Raw genomic sequence first — 19769 nt, forward strand, 5'->3', positions numbered from 1 at the left:
TGAAAAGGCACGAGCCGACGGAGGTCAGCCTCAGTAAAAATGGGGATCAGCTCTGAGCTCTGAGTGTGCCTACAGAACACCCTCAAGTTACGAACCACTGACCAGACATAACCAAGCTCAGCACTGACCTTTCTCGCTTTTGTGAGAAGATCGAAAACTGGCTTCGGCCATATGGGACGAACGTAGACTCTCGCAGGTCCACCAGTACCAAAAATTGACTAGGCGGTGTGCTCCTTCAATTTCGGGGAGAAGCAAAGGATTCTATCCCAGATCAAGGAAGAGTCAACAAGAAATGCGAATGAGCAAGTGGACTGACTAGCAGTGCCAAGAGGCCGCCAGCGATCAGAGGGCGAATGTGTGTATGTGTGTGTATGTGTGTGTGTGTGTGTGTGTGTGTATGTGTGTGTGTATGTGTGTGTGCGCGTGCGCGCTTTGGGGATAGACAGGGGGAGGGCTCCATTCACGAGTATGAATGATATGCGGAAGATTGTGCATCCCACCAAAACCAAGCACAACAAGCAATGAAGTGGCTGAGAAGTTCGGGACGAGAAGTTCAGGTTCATCCGTAATACCGAAGAGAGTATCTCTAACCTGGTGCTACGAACGCAATTGGGACCACAAGTCGCGCATCTCTTGATGCCTGCTGGCATTTAGTTGGGCCTCTCGCTTGAACTACTTAGGTGCATCCGCCATGGTATTAGAGTGACCTATGCCTTGATGAGTATGTGAAATTGAGCGCAACGACGATTGGTGGTAATCTTGATTCGCGGCAAGACGTGATTGAGTAGCTGGCGTTGCAGAAAACCGGTTTGCAGGCGAAATCAAAATAATGCCAAATGGTGCCAGATGATACCAATAGCTATTGCAGTTTCACGTCCGTTGAGATTGAAGATGGATCGGGTTAGGTGACAAATGTTGATTGAGGTAATGTGTAATTCCTCGGCAAATAATGTAATAACTAGCATAAACCTAGCTACCCCTTGGATAATACATCACCTGGAACAAGTTCCTCGCAGAAATGCTAAAAATAATATTAATAAAGTGTAAAAACTTGGAGCTGATGTAAAGTACATACGGCGTTCACCAAAGAGAGAGAGAAAGAGAGAGAGAGAGAGAGAGAGAGAGAGAGAGAGCTCGCGTGTGGTTGTACGCACTATGCAGTTTGAGGCAGGTGTGCGACGCGCGATCAGTTAGCGTTTTCGTCGCACGCCGCTATAAAATGGTCTAATAAGAAAGGATCGTGCGGCAAGAGCGTGGTCATTGCCCGCACGTTGCATTTTTCCTTCTTCTATCGGTGATCTTTGAGGAAAGAGTTTCTTAGCCTTCCTGCCTACAGGAAACAGTTTATCTCTCGCTCGTTTTTGTTCATTGGGTTGTTCTTGCGGATACTAGGCTGTAGGTGTCATCCTGTGCGTCGCAGTTTTCACGGGGTCAGCCCATCATAAAGTGCGACTCGACGTCTATCCACGTCGACAACAACAGCGACGGTGAGAAGCCCGGTGATCGATCTTTGTTGCCGCTGCCACCTTCGTCTCACAGGATTCATCAAGGAGACTTCGAGGTCACGTTATCTCTCTCTCGGAGATATGTGGCCGCGCGAACCCATAGGTAGTCTGACGATAACTTGCTAGTTCAAGTGAAAGTGCCTCTCTTGCCGTCCCCTTTCAAATTAATAGCACCGAGTCACATCTATTGCATGATGATTACAGTGTCATCAGCATATGATATAATTTCTATATCCAGCATGTCTTCCAGTATATTATTGACATATAAACTGAAAAATAGTGGTACGAATATTGTTCCTTGTGGAACTTCAGTGGTAATTATTTTCATGTCGCTCATGTGATTATTAATTTTAACAAGTTGGTGTCTATTGGAAAGGTAGCTCTTCATTAGTTCTAGACCATGTTCCCTTATTCCATGTTTCTCCAATTTATCTAACAGGATTTATTGATCAACAGTATCAAATGCCTTAGCTAGATCTAGAAAATTAGTAATAGTAGGTCTACTTTTGTCTAGGTTCCTACATATAATATCACAAATGTAATGCTATGCATCAGTTGTACCCCTATTTTTTACAAATCCAAATTTGTTGTTCGATATTATTTTATGTTTTGCAACAAAAGAAAAAAGTTTTTTATAAATTGTAACAGGCTGCCGTTTAGCCTATAATATCTCTGGAACGTACCTATATAATGACTAAACGACGCCTAGTTATCTGTGTGCTCGAAGCACATCAACCTACCTTGTCTTGGAGTGCGCTTGCGCAGAGTCTCCTCGCTACTCCGAGTTGGGTTCCCCCAACTCGCCGCTTGGCGGCGCTGTCGCCCTTGCTTAGTAGCGCTCGCGCGGCCGCTGCTGGAAACTTGGTTTGCAGGGCGCCTCTAATCACCTCCGCGCGATCCGTGACAGACTACCGGCTAATTCGAACGAAATGTAAACAGACGCGACCTCCGGACAAAGGAAAGACAAAATAACGATGACTAGATTAAGTAAATCTATCGTTCACTTTATTTAAACGATTCGATTACACGGGGGTTTTGCCGAGAGACTTGTGCGCGCTAGCGCGAATGACAACACACGCTAAATGGGAGAGAGAGAGAGAAAACCGCGATCACCGCAAACTAACCGCTCGCACGCAACAATTTATCTCTTCGCGCACGCTGCGCGGGATCGCACGCTATCAACAATAATAGGAAGGTGCACCTACCGCGAGATAGTTGAGGATACGGTGGCCAACCGTATCCGAAGCACGCGTCGCTAATTAGCTGCTCCGCTACTCGCCGCTCTCCGCTGTTATTGCTGTTGTTGTTGTTGCTGCTACGGCTGCTACTACTGCTGTTGTTGCTGTTGCTGCTGCTGCTGTTATTGCTATTGCTGCTATTGCTGCACTCGGCACGCCGCACTAAAGTTCTCACCTCTAGCCTCGCACCACCAAAAGAAAACGCGATAACGGCTCGGAAAAGGGTTAGCTCTATGCGGACGGACTGAGTGACACAGTCATACTGCCTGTTGAACTCTCCCCTCCCGGCCATTGCCCCTACGCGCCCTCTCTCTCTGGCGAACCGATCTCGGCTTTTCCAGTTCAGCCGCTTATTAACCTAGCGCGAGTAGAACGATTTTCGGTAATCGTTGCAAAATAATCTTTTCTAATATTTTTGCAATGGTTGATATTAGCAATAATGACTTATAAATTTTTATACGTCCGATTTCAATTCTGTTTTATAAACCGGAACCATTTCTAAAGATTAAGTTGATCTGGTCAGATTGCTTATTCTATGCATCAAATAAATATGTATTATAAAGCTTCTTTCATCAAGGGTCGCGGCAGCGACCTGCGGCATGATTACCGGAGACGCGGTTTTATGCGACACTATACACAATGAAATAGGCATGCACAGATTTCAATTATAATGTATAATACTTTTCAATATACTTTATTTTATTTTATCAACTCCACCTGCCTTGTTTTTCAATACCTTTGTAATAAAGGTTCTTGAAGTGTATTGATTTATTTTCACTCTGCACCCCATCGCTGTCAGTTACAAAATTAATTTTAAGTACTACATTATATAAAATAATGTTTTCGACCATCAGATCTTTCTAATTTTACGTAAAAAATTGAATTGTATATCTACGTTTTCGACCACTTTAAAAAAGATAAAGTATCACTATGAACATATTCTTAAGTAAGGATTAACAATTGAAAAAGAACTGAATAATTTAATACATTCTATAACACAGGCTGACATCCCAGAATATCCAGAAACACGATAATATATTTTGTAAAGGTTTTCGAAAATGTGAATCCGAATCTATTTCAAAATTGATGCATATCTAAGACTTATGAGATTTTCTAACCTAAAAATATGAATAAAAATCAAGTCGAATTATGACAAAGCAGTACCTTCTCATTAAAACCCATTTTTTGCATTAGAGTTATCTTTATTTTCTATCAAGATATCATTAATTCATATTAAGTATTTTAGCAGATTTGCAAAAATATAAATATCATTGGTTACAAGGGTCGGGGGCTGGGTTAAGGTCACAAGTTACAGGGGTTGGATTAAATCAATGAGGGTTCAAAGTTCTAGAGTTCTAACCGTGCAGGTTACAGGGGTCCATGGCTAAGGTAATCGGAAGTTGGGTTAGATGGTTACAGGTTACAGGGGTCGCGAGTTAAAGCATGGCGATTTGGCTGTTTTAATTTAGTGGTAAAATGGCTGAAACACTTAATTTCAATCAATGATATCTCGCAGAAAACTAAGATAACTCTGATTCGAAAAATGGGTTTTAATCGGCAGAGTACTGCTTTTTCATGATTCTACTTGGGTTTGAAAAAAAAATGTATTCACTATGTTACATAACATTGAACAAAGTAAAATATTGTGATGTATGTAATTTTAGGTTAGAATATCTTGAGGATCTTAGGTGATCAATTCTAAATCTACGGAAATATACCATCATTTTCTGGATTTTTTTCCATTTTGAAATTTTGTCGGCTGGTGTAATTTGAATTTTCTATTTACTATTTTTTCTTAAATAAGAAAGCTTATTTTATCAGTATTTCTCTCTTCAAATGTTTTGTTTGCGTTAGCAATGGCTTTTTCGTTTCTTAACTTAAGATAATTCAAGTCATCAATAATTTATTAAATGAAGCTTTTCACGAAATGACTCTAATATATTAAATCTATGTAAAAACTGATATGAAAATATTTGATACTGTTAAACTTAAACATTTTTTATGTTATAGGATCAAATAAATAAATTTTATCAAGGCTCAAAAATTTTAATGGCATATGCCAAAACTATCATGCATGGCCCTTATAGTGATCCCGACTTCTGCAATGTCTGTTTCATTCCTGCATCGAAGTTTTTAAAAAGAAATGAAATGAGTCATATTTTACCAAAGTCAATTATGTTAAAAAAAAAATTATGCCACAACTTGTGCGAGCTAAGTCCGGTACAGATGATTTGGTTTCATACAGCACATAAACATTTTGTTAGAATTTATGGACAATTGTAAGTAAAATATATATTATTACAACATTAATATTTAGAACAAAAAATATTATACATATTGATTACATTTATCACTAGGATTGTCGAACGTTTTTATATACGATCAATTTCAAATTAAAAATACGTTACAGTTGCTCATCGACTTTTATTACATTATTCATTAAAATTGCTTAGTGTTATATTGTCCTTGTTTATCATGTGACGATAGAGAAAGTAAGGACTATGAAGGGTTGGGTTGGGTTGGGTTAATTCGAACACCGATAATTTGAATTCCTCGGTAATTGTGTCGGTCCCGTGACATTTCTGTACTTACGCGTGTAAAAAGACCTTGATAATTCGAACTCTCATTCAAAATTTTATGGTTTGAATCATCGGAAAATTCGAAATTTTAGTGTCCAAATAGTCGACCAATTTGAATTTTACGTTGTTCAAATGAGGAAATATCGCTATCAGAATGAATAGTATTAGAATATCACTTATAAAAAAAACAAATGTTATTTTTTCGTTTCAAATTGTTCAAAATCTTTCACTAACTTATTTAACCTACCGATTTAAACTTCAAAGACTGGTTAAATTTTTTTTTGTAAATAATATAATATGTAAATAATAATTTACAAAGATAAACATTTTTCACTCGGACCTTTTATCAGTAGTCATTGCGCATTTCCATCATATGCCAGGTCGTACCAGAGTTAGTCGACAACAATGGTGCAAATTATGAACTTGCATGATATGCTACTTTTTACTAAATAGTTTTTCAAATAAAAAAATGAATCTTTTGTATTATACCAAGAAATAAGAAGTTAGACATTTAAATATCATTTATGAAAAAATAGTTATGAAATATGTAACGGGGTGGATTAACAGATGCAACTTGGATTTATTTAAGAACAATCTCCCACAATGCAGAGCTAACCGCCGCTTCGCTAATCACGTATGAGTATACGTATATTCGCCTTTACGTTTGATACTTTCGCTCTAATGTCTCCTTTCCAACAGAGTTGAACTCACCTTAAGTCACCGGACTTGTGAGACTTGCTTTCTCTTAGGTGTAAAAAGGCTAATGTTTCTTTCCATTATTCCCTAGATGAAATCGGTTTAAAAAAATATCCGGTGATGGATCCGTTAAACTAAAGGGAAAAGAAATAACCTAATATGGTGAATAAAATCAAGACATCATGGAGCATCATGGACATCACGGAGCACTTGGTACCTTTTCTCTCTAGGCACCGCAAGCTTCCAGGCTTCCTCGTTGTCGATGGATCCTTCACCGTCCACATCAGGTTAATAGTGATACAGCCTCCCCCAACTATCTTCCATGTGGGGTGTGAATGTGGTTCTTGGCATACCTCCTGGTATTGTTATAAATACCAGGCATCAGTGGTCTCCGGTCGACTATTTATGGCACTGCCTTCAGTACCCTCCTCCTCATAGGCCCTAGACAATGCGTCCGGCACCACATTAATATCTCTCCGTCGATATTCGATATCGAAGACATTGCCTTGCAATGCTAGCGCTCGACGCGCTAGTCTTCCCGTGGGATTTCTCATTCTGTGGTGCCATTTCAGGTAACTATGAGTACTGATGACCTTGATGTGATGCCCATCAATGTACGGCCGGAACTTCCCAATGGCCCAAACTGCCAAACAGTCTCTCTTGGAGACTGTATAATTTCTCTTAGCGCTATAGAGTGATCGGCTGGCGTATTCGATCACACTGTCCATCGACATCCTGCGTGAGGACTTCCCCGATCCCACTGTCGCTGGCATCAGTTTGTAGTACAAACTCACTGCTAGGATCGGGTGATTGCAGTATTGGGGCGGAAGTCATCGCCTCCTGCAACCTCATGAAAACTCGTTCTTGCTCCTCGTCCCAAGAGAAACGTACATTCTTCTTCGTCAGGCGGTTTATAGGTTCAGCGATCATGACGGGTATAAAAGTCTATACCATGACGTCACCATGAATCGCTTCACCTGTTAGACAGTCCGGGGTGTTGGATACTCTAGTATCGGTCTTATCTTCTCGGGATCTGGTTTTACTCCGTCCTGGTTTAAAAGAACTCCCAAGTACCTAACTTCCGTCTTACAGAAGTGGCTTGTGGTTTTGTTGATGGTTAGGCCCGTACCTATAATTCTCTTTAATACTATTTCTAGGTGCCGCTTATGCTCCTCGAATGACGACGAAACCACTATTACGTCGTCGAGGTAAGCAAAAGCGAATGGATCAATATCCGGGCCTATCACCTTATCCATCAACCTCTGGAAGGTCGCTCCTGCGTATGACAGTCCAAAGGTCATTCTCTTGAATTGAGTGACCCAATCCATGTACTGTAAACGCTGATATCGGACACGATTCTTCTTTTAGTAGAATGTCATGGTACACGCTATTCAAGCCGAGCATGGATATGAACTTCGCATCCCTTATCCGTCTTAGGATGTCGTTCATAATGGTAAAGGATAGGCATCAGGTTTGGTGATTGCGTTTAACTTTTAGTAATTCACGCAAAACCTATACTTTCCATCAGCCTTCTTTACCATCACCACTAAACTTGGCTATCCGCTGGTCACTGGTTCGATTACATCTTTTTCCAGCATATCCTTGACCAGCACGTGCATTTCCTCTCGCACCCTATCAGAAACTAGGTAGTACTTCTGTTTGATGTGTCGAGCACCTCCAACATCTATTTCATGCTCAATCCCCACGGCACAGCCTAAAGCCTGCCCTCCGTCAAGAATCAATCTTCTGACGCGGTCTTCGATTTCCTCAAGCTGTGTTTCCGTGGCCTCCCACAGTCCTACCGGTGCGAGAAATGCCGTACCATCAATTCCAGCCACTTCCATTGGTACTTTTACCTGGGCGTCCTTCAGCCATAACTCATCCTCATCGGGGTCCAAAACTGTGCGGAACTTTCTTATAAAGTTCGCACCTACGTACCAGTCATCTGTGAGCAGGGGCACAATGGCGACTCTTATCTTCTTTGTGATCCCCCTACCTTAAAGGCGAACATCACGTGACCAATTATGAGGTATGGGCGCCCGTCGGCGAGCCTTGCATCGCCAGCCCTGGTCACATTAAGTCCGATGCCATTCTTAGCTATGACCGTAGATGAGGCGCCGGTATCATAGAGTGCTCTAATTTTAAAGTCACCTATGTCTACCCACAACCACCATCAGTCAGCCCTGCGCCGACGCGCAGATCTTCCAACCTCGACAGAAACGTATCTACGCTCTGTGCCCTATTGCCCGTAAACCTCAATTTCCATCCGCGGACAATTTTTTCAACATCTTAAGTTATGGAGAGCCCTGAGGATAATTGAGGACCGGTGCCAGATGATCCGTTTCGACTCCTCTGTCGAACTGGTGCAGATCTCCCGTACTCCTCTGGATTCTCTTAACCTCCTCTTCTCTGGAAGGTTTCCGGTGGGATGACGTCCTTTCTCCTGGGTACGGGTCTTGGAGGAGCCGGTGTGCTTCCCGGAATCCCAGTTTTTCCAGCACTTGTATCGTAATGTACTATTCCTTTTTTTTTCCAACAGTCCCTTTCCAAGTATTATTTTTATTGTTTACAATAACACTTCACATAGCAACAGTCGTGTGTTCTTTCACTATACTATACCATCGAATAAAACAGCGTTACCGAGTGTCTTATATCAGTAGCGTACTATGGAAAGGCGGAAGCACCCCGGTCTAAATAAAATTTATAATTATATTGTTTTTTAATACTTTTTGTCTATCTTTATGAAACATTTTGTTTGTTTATGAATTATGAATTATTTTTTACGCAACTCCCGACTTATGAAATCCTCTTCGCTCAAGAGGGTGCAACTGACCGATCAGCTGATCTCACTAGCTCACATACGCCTAGTTACCTCTTCGAGACCTCGCGAATTATTATCTCTCAGGACCCCCCGACCGATGCGCTCCAAACTTACACACCCGGACCGATGCTCCCCCAAGAAGCTAGACGACGAAGAAGTTCGCAACCGAAATCAGCTGATTCTGGTAGCTGACCTCGCAAGGAGAAGCACCACATGAACACTAACACCGCTTGCCACTCAATTAACACATCCAAAGGGCAGCCGAACACACCCAACCCACATATACGCACGCACTGGCCGATCTTCCAAACACCGAGAGGCAGTCACGGAGAGCGGCGACGGGAAGCAACGTTAACGTGGTAGCCGAGCGGCGGCCATATTGTGACGCGATCGGCAACGAATATGAGCCAGGGAGAGCGGGGGGGGGGGCATAAGTGCGAGCGAGTACACTGATAGAGTAGACGTGAGAGGGGATGCTGATATGGGAATAGGGGTGACCGGTAGGACTGATGAGCGCGAGAGAAAAAAGGACAGATGACAAACGATGGGTAACGCTAGACCGATCGGCGCGCGCACTCCCGACAAGTCAATGATAACGGAGATAGGGGTAAGATAACGAAAAGGATAAAATCAACGCTAACTAACTAACCAGTAACTTAACAAAATAGACTGTTGATCGGATTGACGACATTTTCTACCAATAGGATAAAAATCCGCGAGAAAAAAGGAGATGTAACCGAAGGTACGCAATACGACACCGCGTTAGTCGTGGCCAATTTCCCTGAAGGGCAGCCGTGGACGGACGTGATGAACAAGATTGCAAGCCAACAAAAGTATTAAGTGCTACTAGTGCGGACGAGAACGAGAGGCAAGGGCGAGAGCCACGGACCGGAGAACTTACGGCACCGGAAAGTACCCATTATGTTTGAATCGTAAACGGGAATGCGCGGAAAGAGAGAAGGCCCCGCGGATCTGTGAATCATTCTGATCGACCCACGGCTAATCTGCGGTTGCGTGATAAGTTGTCGCCTTGTGCTCTGACCGACTATTCGACCCGACCTGTAATTATCGTAAGTGCGGGCTGCGATCGCATCGCGGTGCGCCTAACAAAAGAAACTACTCGTGTGTTGCAATGAGAATAGCGTCGGCGCAGATAGATAAATTGATCGTCGCGTCGTCTAATAAAATAGAAAAATAGCGAATGTAGGAATATAGAGTAAATTAGCTTTGGACAGATTAATAAGATAGAAAGATAGCAACAGGTAGGAATATTGAATAGCTTGGTATTTGGTACACATATTGAAAATAAGAGCATAGCAACAGTAGGCATTCTGAGTAGCTTGACCTTGGCAGACAGTTTAGCATAAGAGCATAGCAACAGTAGGCATATTGAGTATCTTGACCTTGGCAGACAGTTTAGCATAGGAGCATAATAACAATTAAGAATGCAGCATAGTTTGACTTTAGGCAGACCAAGTAATAAGGGAACATAGAAATAGTAGGCGAACATAACAGCTTGATCTTGTGTAGACCATTTTCTAAATTTCTTTGGCTTATTTATCTTTTTTTTCTCGATAATCTGCGTTTTCTCTTTGCGTAACCTGTAATCTACCTCCCCTTTGTAACTTTCGCAATCGGATTGCCGCGTAGGAGAGGTAGGCTAGCATGCATCTGTATAATGACATCGCAACCATGCGCCACTGCGTTTCAACACTTTCGATCACCCGTAAGACTACCCGCTAACAAGGCAACCTTGAAGGAGCCACTCCGACTACCCGGTTTTCAGCAGGAGCCCGCTCACCGAGGCATCTTTTCTTGGACCAGCTAGCCAAGCCCCCCCTTTACCTCTTTTATTCTCTACTAATTTTATCGCCGCTCGTCTAATAGCCCTTTCGTGTTTCCCACCCTCGCGTGATATTCACAGGTGGCCGACTTGGGCCAATAACGAGCCGATGGAGAAACTATCGGGAAGCTCAACAGGAATCCTCCGCAGCAGCAGCAGCAGTACCAGTAGCAGCAGCGGTAGCGACAACGGCAGCAGTTATAGCCGTAGCCATCATCAACATCTTGCAGCATTCGCAGCTCTCTCTCTCTCTCTCTCTCTCTCTCTCTCTTTTTTCGACTTCTTCCCCTTTCATCCCGCGTTTATTTTTCAACATAATCACCTTGAAGGTCGATACATTTTATCAAACGACCTTCCAGTTTTTTCAAGCCATCAGAAAAATATGATTTTTGAAAACTCTCAAAATAGGCATTTGTTTCGGCGATGACTTCTTCATTCGACGTGAATCGTTCTCCGGCAAGCCATTTTTTGAGGTTAGGAAATAAGAAAAAGTCATTGGGAACCAAATCAGGCGAATATGGTGGATAGTCAATTAATTCGAACTTTAAATCGTTAATTTTTGCCATCGAAACTGCACTCGTGTGAACTCGAGCATTGTCTTGAAGAAAGAGGCATGTTTTTTTGTTCAAGTGAGGACGTTTTTCTCTGATTTTTTCTTTCAACTCATCTAATAATGACGGATAATATTGTCTAGTAATCGTCTGGCCCTTTTCCAAGTAGTCGATGTAGATGATTCCATACGCATTCCAGAAAACCGTGGCCATAATTTTGCCAGCTGACTTTACTGACTTTGCCTTCTTTGGGGCTGGTTCTCCTGCGGTAAGCCATTCGTTTGGACTGTTCTTTGGTTTTAGGAGTGTAGTGGTGTAGGTATACTCATATTTCGTCTATAGTTACGAGTCAACGCCAAAAGTCTTCCGGATTACGACGTATGCGTGCCAAAAGAGCCTCAGAGGTGACCACGCGGGTTCGTTTGTTTTCAACAGTGATCAAACGCAGTACCCATCTTGCTGATATTTTTTTCGTCCCCAATTTTTCATGCAAAATTGAAATGATTGTACCCTTTGATACCCCTGTGGCCTCAACTAATTCTCGAAATTTTAATCTTCTATCACTCAACACTATATTGTGGATTTTGTTGATCATTTGGGGCATATACACTTCTAAGGGGCGTCCTGAACGAGGTTGATCTTTTGTTGTTGTACGGCCGCGTTTAAATTCATTTACCCAGTTATAAACAGTCTTAAATACAGGGGCAGACTTGCCATGAACGGTGTTCAACTCAACTGTGATTTCTTTTGGTGTAAGGCCTTTCAAATGAAAATGTTTTATCACCGCTCGAAATTCAGTTTTTACCATTTTACAAATAAAAAAATAACGTTTGGTTCAACAAACGCTCTAAAAAAATGACTTCATGAATCGAGCTGAAACTTTGTACGATATCTAGTTAGTAGTATTGCTTGCCAAAAACATCATAATTTAAGCGTGACGAACGCCATCTCTTGGATTTTGTAAAGACTTATTGACCTCCTCTCGTAGTACCCGCACAGTAATACGACGATCTCGTTCAATCGCAAGTCACACACACAGTATATTATCCAATATTTTTATCGTCAAATACTGACCAGAAGGGGAATCACTAGCGACAAAAGTATGGCCTCTTTTGAAACAATTGTACCACTCTTTTACATACATTCCTTCCCAGAGACCTTGTGCATTATCTAAATAGTTTCTAAACTCGTTTTTACCAGTTGAAAGCAAAATTTGTTGAATTTATTTTTCAGATATTTTTAAAAATCAAAAAATCCACCGAAATCAAAAATAACTTTGTAAGCAAAGACACGTTACGCATGAACTATACGTCCAATACGAGGGTGGTCCGATAGGTACTTAGCCTCACCGCCCGATGGCGCCACTCTCGCAAAAGAAATATTCTATCACATAGTACAACCTTCTCGATGGTTACTGTCAAGATTTCAGCCGGATCGGAGTTGTAGTTTATTTTTGAGAGCGTGTGAAAGCAAGTGTGCCCGTTGATTTTTGAAAAATGGAAAAAGAGCAGTATCGGTCGGTGATTCGATTTTTGCTTTTGGAAAGGAAATCGCGCAGCGAAATCAAAAAGCGCTAGGATGCTGTGTACGGTGACTCGTCTCCTTCGATGGCGACAGTCAAAAATTGGTTTAACGAGTTTCAACGTGGTCGCACGTCGATTTTTGAAGAGCCACGTTCAGGTACTCCGAAAACGGCTACCACGGAGGATAACGTGACAAAAATTCACGACCTCGTATTGGCAAATCGACGATTGAAGGTGCGCGAGATAGCTGAGATCATAGGCATCTCAAAAGACTGCGTGGGTCTTGTCCTGCACAAAATTTTGGGCATGAGAAAGCTGTCGGCGCGATGGGTGCCGCAGTTGCTCACTTTGGACAACAAGCGCAACCGTGAGACAACTTCAGAGCAATGTCTGACGCTGTTTAAACGCAATCCGGAGGAGTTTCTGCGTCGTTTCGTGACAGTCGACGAAACATGGATCCACTGGTATACACCAGAGACCAAGGAACAGTCGAAACAGTGGACTTTACCCGGCGAAAGTGCTCCGAAGAAGGCGAAGACTGCCCCAACCCATCGGCCGGAAAGGTAATGGCCACCGTTTTTTGGAATTCACAAGGTGTGATCTACATCGACTGCCTGGAGAGGGGCAAAACGGTCACAGGGCTGTACTATGCCGAATTATTGGGCCGATTAGACGTTGAATTGCAGAAAAAACGTCCCCATTTGGCGAAGAAAAAAGTGCTCTTCCACCATGACAACGCACCGGCTCACACCTCCGCCGTCGCCATGGCCAAATTGGTCAAATTAGGCTACGAACTGCTGTCCCATCCACCGTATTCTCCAGATTTAGCCCCGTGCGACTTCTTTTTGTTTTGTGACAGGGCTATAGCGATGCTCGCTGGCCCTGTGTGCGGCACTCTCCTCGCGTGAACGCAGCGACCAAGTGTACGCTATATAGCGACTACATACTTGTGTCGTTGCAGGATCTGGAGAGAGGAGCGCGACGATCGGCGAGGTGTCGCCGTGAGTGCGAGTGAGAGCGAGAAGAGCGAGAGAGAGAGAGAGAGCGTTTTTGACTGATTTTTGACGGCGAGAGAAGTGGGAGCGCAGCCGCGCGAGGCTTGGAAAATTAAGAGAGAGGAAGGGCAGTTAGGCGCGAGCTCTCGAGTAATTAGGGCCGCCTAAGGAGAGACTGGACGAGAGGACATTTCGGCCAGAGAGGAACGACTGCCAGGAGTACGACTGCTATTTGCCAGGAGAACCAGGTGTTCCGAGCCGAGCCCGGACTAACAGCGACCATTCGCCGTCCCCGGGGCAAAGGCCGTGCTGCGGCCTCTTCTGCAGCAGTCCGAGTCATCGCCAGGGCGCCGTTTCCAGCGGGCCTGCGCTTTCGCCGGCGTCGTCTCTCTGTCGACGGACCGTCGGCATCCGGTGGGTCGAAAGCCTGTTTATCTCTCTCGCGCCAGCTCTCGCTCGATTACGGACATTTGCGTATTTCGATTTTATCGCGCATGCTGAGCGATCTCGCTCGCGTGATCTCGCGAACTCTTGTCGCGGGAAGGCTGAGCGAGCGCGCTCGCCGCGGCGAAGTGAATCTTGTAGCGATATTTGTGAAAAGGCGTCAATAAATGAGATCGCCATATGTAATATCATTGAATTAGAGTGTCCGTTTCTTTGTGTCAACCTTCCCCAGCTAGCGCGAACTTCGGCCTGTGAAAGTCAGCGCCGGCTTTCTTTACTGAGAAAGAACCCAGAAAAATTAGCAGAGACCAGCCCATGGCGCACGGAGGCTGACCGCTCTTGCAGTTTCCAAACTTGAAAAAGTCACTCGCCGGGCAGAAATTTGATTCGAATGAGGAGATAATCGCTGCCACGGAAGCCTACTTTTCAGACCTCGAGGAAACGTATTTTTCAGATTGGTTAAAGAAGTTGGAGCATCGCTGGGCCAAGTGTATCAAACTAAAAGGAGACTATGTTGAAAAATATAACGCCACTTTTCCAAAATTATCGTTTTTCTTTTGTAGGCTAAGTACTTATCGGACCACCCTCGTAGATCTTAGCAAGAAACTGATAGGTTCTTAGGGCTTTACTATTGACGTTTATGTCTTGCAGAAATCGCTCAAACACTATAATGCGGAGATATAAAAGTAGATCCGATATTTTCCGGACTGACCTCGTAATACATACACTCTGGGTACAGAGAGGTTATGCAACAAATAAATGCAAGTTTTACATTTGTACGAATACGAGGTGTGTTCAAAAAGTAACGAGAATTTTTAAATTTCGCGGGTTTGGAGAGTCTGCTTGTATAAAATTTTTTTTTATTATGTTGGTACACATGCCCCTGAAGTACGATAAAATTTTCAGCAATATTCATTGCTTACTTTTTAAGTGGCAGCCGCTAACGTTAGACGTGTTTTTCGAGCTCGGCGATTTTCGTTTGTGAAAAAAAATGGATCAAAGAATTTGTATTAAATTTTGCGTAAAAAATGAAATAAAGTGTAGTAAAGTTTGTCAAATGTTAACAAAGGCATATAGTGAGTCTGCTATGAGTAAAGCAAGGATTTATGAGTGGTATAAGCGTTTCCAAGATGGCCACGAAAACGTTGAAGATGACGAACGACCCGGACGCCCAAGCACATCAACAACCGATGAAAACGTGAAAAAAGTGAAAGAAATGGTTACGAACGATCGCCGAATCACAATCAGAGAAGTCGCTGATGATGTTGGCATATCAGTTGGCTCATGCCATCAAATTTTTTCGAATGTTTTGGGTATGAAACCTGTGGCAGCAAAATTCGTTCCAAAATTGTTGAATTTCGAACAAAAACAGCGGCGAATGGAAGTTGCTCAGGAGTCGCTAAATGAAGTCAATAACGATGCAGAACTACTAAAACGTGTTATAACAGGTGACGAAACATGGGTTTACGGATATGATGTCGAAACTAAGGCTCAATCGTCCCAGTGGAGGCATTCTGGATCGCCAAGACCGAAAAAGGCTCGACAAGTACGGTCGAATGTGAAAGTTATGCTCACTGTGTTCTTCGATTTTAATGGCATAGTGCATTATGAATTCTTGCCACAAGGTCAAACAATCAATAAGCAGTACTACCTACAAGTTCAACGTCGTTTGCGTGAAGCAATCCGAAAAAAACGCCCGGATTTGTGGCAAAACAATTCATGGCTTTTGCACCACGATAATGCGCATGCTCACACTTCATTTCTTGTTCGTGAATTTTTGGCCAAAAACGAAACTGTAACGATGCCTCAGCCTCTATATTCGCCAGATATGGCTCCATGTGACTTTTTTCTATTTCCAAAAATAAAGAGAACATTAAAAGGCCGTCGTTTTACAAGCATAGATGACATTAAAAGCGAATCGCTGAAAGAGCTAAAAGCTATTACAAAGATCGAGTTTCAAAAGTGTTTCGAGGATTGGAAAAAGCGTTGGCATAAGTGTATTGTATCCGAAGGGGACTACTTTAAAGGCGACAACATTAATGTAGATGAATAAATAAATATTTTTTTCATAAAACGAAAATTCTCGTTATTTTTTGAACACACCTCGTACAATCTTCTTGCTTTTAATCGAATCATTTTCCAATTTAAATTTTATACACGAAAGAGAAATAATTTCTATATTAATTAACATGTTTAACCAAATTATATGAGATTCTAATACACATAGTCGTAATATTTACGTTTTTGTACATCGAGAGTAAATACAGTTCCATTTTCTTTCGTTGTCAAAAACTTTAGCTTTTTGCTCGCCGAGTTTTGAAAATATTTTCAGATATTTTAAAAAAAGAGGATTATTTGCCAAAAGTTAACTATATTTTAATGTTATAAAGTAATTGGAAGAATCACCATTAATTAATCCAATTTATCCTAGTAACATTCCAAGTTTTTTTAATACGTGATGTACTGCAGTGCAAGCAATAAAAAAGAGTATGCAGATTAGGCACAGATTGCAAAATCCATGTAGATTACTACATTACCGTCAAAAAACTCCAATTTGACCATTATAGAAAACTTAAAAGAGAAAGAAAAATCTGAAAGAAACGAGTTTTTCCTTGCTTTCAAATTGCGAAAAATGGACAGACATTCGACTGTAGGCAACAACAAAAATGTGAGTTTCAAATCTAAACGTCTCATGATAGAAATGATATGTAACAAATAATTGTTAATAGAATTTCTCGTTAGAATGATGCAGATTCTAGGAAATATATCTCGATATAAAGAAATCTTAGGTCTCTATTCGGCTTTTTCGCTGTGACGAAACTTACACCAACGCCAGCCCCGATGCTGTTACCTGCAGATTTTCACCGTTATTAGTGAAATAGATTGTTGCGATCGTTGAGTATTGAAGTGGTGCCACATACTGTTCCCACTCCGTGTTACTGCTCGAAGAACATCTCCACACTGATGCTTCTGAGGTCCTTGCATCCTTTCTCTCCTTCTTCGATTTGATCTTGTTGATCTTCTGTTCGCTTACTTGAGTTACTTCGACACTTACTCGTGCGTGGGTACTCTGCCTGTTGCGTCGTTGGTAAACAGCAATTTTATTTGAAAGGGAGGTACCACCTCCTCTCGTGATCGTAATGCCTCTCTAATCTGTCTTAGTAGAAGCGAAAATCGTAGAAATAAAAAATTGGTTTATCTTGGAGATATTGTCTGTACTCCAGATTCAGACCAATCATCGTTAGTCGCACTCCGCAGCCGAAGATCCAACTTACAATAGAACTCCTCTAGATCCATCGTCCGACAGAATTGGTGATAGAAGTCTAAAATGAACTCGTGGAAGGTGGGCCATCCATCATAAATCACAATACTTTTTTGAATGGTAACACAGATGATTTATCAGAAAATTTAAGTTACAATTCTTTTATAACGCTACGTAATATTCTGTTGCATCATTCAAATAATAAGCTTTAATGCTATTTATAATTTCCAGGGAATCTCGAAGATAAGATTTTTTTATATAGTAATTGAAAATGCCTCTGAAATAAAAAATTATAGGTTATTAAATAAAAATTTATTAAACGAGATTACATACGTAAGTAAGATAAAGCAGTATGCTCATAAGTAAAGGGTATACGTAGTATGAAAGGGTAGAGGTATGTATCGCCCAGTAAAACTGAAAATTAAAAGTTTAATAAAGAATAGAATTTTTCTTTACTTTTGAACTTTTACTAAGATGGATTACTATTAATATTCGACGAAAAAATCAATATTTTTTATAGTAGAAACATATTTCATGTATGTTATAAAATAAAAAAATCTAAGACCTAAAACATATGGATATTTTTTCATGAGAAATTGATAAACAAGCAAATTATAATTTAAACAAATTTTTCCAGAAAATCATATATTTCGTTTTTTAATAATAATTATTGATTGCAGGATAAATAGGTTTTTTCATTCATTCATATATCTCTAGTTGAGGACTTTTTTCAAATTTTTCAGCCTGTGTTATTTTTATAGCAACAATATAGGAGGCTAGATAGAAAATGAATTTTATTGTAAAATAGATGTTTCAACAAGTTATTCCATTTATTTTAAAATTTTTCTTGAATAACAAAGTGCTTTAGTGTTTTTTTTAAGTAAATAAATAAATATAAAATACATTATTGGTAACGAGAATCAAGAGCTCCTTGAAAAGTTTGTTAGCAAATGTGAAAACAAATTATAAATTTCCATTTCAAATTTGATCAAATTATTTTAAAAAATTAACGTTTTTCTACAAATTTGTTGATAATTTCCGACTTGATCAAGAATGATCAAAAGTTAAACAATCCATTTATTCTTTAAGTTTTCCTCTATCTATTAGACATATGCCATGTTGGATTATTAAATTGGAAGCCTTTGTTATACTTTTTACGCGTGATGCATTATGCGCATGATGAGCTGTTTGCTTGCCTGCATGCGTTCATGAATCCACTTGCTAGGAATGCGATCTGTCTCGGCTTAAAGTAACCATTGATTCATTTGAATTATCAAATTTAAATTTAATATACACTTCTCACATAAATTAAAGGAACAAAAAAAGTTTCTAATTTTTTTGGCAATTTTCAACAGGCTGTATTTCAGTGAGAAATAGTCGTACAGGAAATAAAAAAATATAGCTTTTGAAACTTGAAGATTCCAGATTTCGAATTTTTTGGTTACAAATTTTTCGAAACACCTGTAGCCATACGATTCTTGGATAAAGCACAAAAAAAAATTTTCTAAAATTTTTACCTTATTATTTTACTCTACGGGCATGAAAAAATTTTTTCGAGCTAGATCAATGCATAGGTCGCATAGCCTGTTCATTCAGCTTCAATGTGCTTTTTGTGGGAGTCAGATACGACCATTTGTCTTAGAGATATCGAATTTTTAATGCAAAAGGATCCTTTTTCAATCAACTGCTGATATCTCTGAAACTACTGGTCGCCCAGCTAACGGACAGGGGGTTTCGTTTTCTGAAGAAGATTTCTTATAAAAATCTATCATGGTTGATTGGAAAAAAAATTTTTTTTTTCGTTTTCATGATAAACAAGATTTCTGATTGATTACTGATTTACTGCCGGCATTAGCGTTATCCAAAGCATACCGAAATATGTGGAAGTTGCACGGTCGGATTGACGCTTCTTTTGTGCTTACGCACGTGTGTTTGATTCTTCGGAAAACATGAGACCTTGTGGTTTGTCAGTTTCACAGTATTTAACGACTCCAAACTCTTTTTCCGAAGGGTGTATGTGTCAGTGTCGTGTAAGCAATTTTTAGAAGAAATGAGACCCCGTAGTTCGTCAGCTCCACAGTATTTTACGACTCCAAACTCATTTTCTAAAGCGTGTAATGTGTATGTGTTCGGTATCGAGTGTTCCCGTCTCTACTCCTAATTACAGCTTGCAACCTTTGTCACATATTCGAAATGCAATTTCGGATCATCCGTTGAGGGATCTGACGCCAAACTGTTATCAAAGCGTTCTCTAATTCTGCTAAATTATTCAGATGGGAATAATTTTGACGCAATTGGCAGCCCAATATGTC

At 41.0% G+C, this 19769-nt stretch overlaps 1 protein-coding gene across 1 annotated transcript in view; it reads left to right on the forward strand.

Moving 5' to 3' along the window:
* Positions 1 to 19769, forward strand: part of LOC131668536 (homocysteine-responsive endoplasmic reticulum-resident ubiquitin-like domain member 2 protein) — a 306905-nt gene that overhangs the window by 167405 nt on the left and 119731 nt on the right. The window contains exon 2 of the mRNA XM_058942820.1: positions 4754 to 5022. Within this exon, the coding sequence (XP_058798803.1) occupies positions 4793 to 5022 (230 nt within the window). The 5' untranslated portion in view covers positions 4754 to 4792. The remainder of the gene's footprint in view (positions 1 to 4753; positions 5023 to 19769) is intronic.

This window comes from Phymastichus coffea, unplaced genomic scaffold (assembly GCF_024137745.1).
Source record: "Phymastichus coffea isolate CEN01 unplaced genomic scaffold, Cenicafe_Pcof_1.1 PCOF00006, whole genome shotgun sequence".
Taxonomy (NCBI): domain Eukaryota; kingdom Metazoa; phylum Arthropoda; class Insecta; order Hymenoptera; family Eulophidae; genus Phymastichus; species Phymastichus coffea.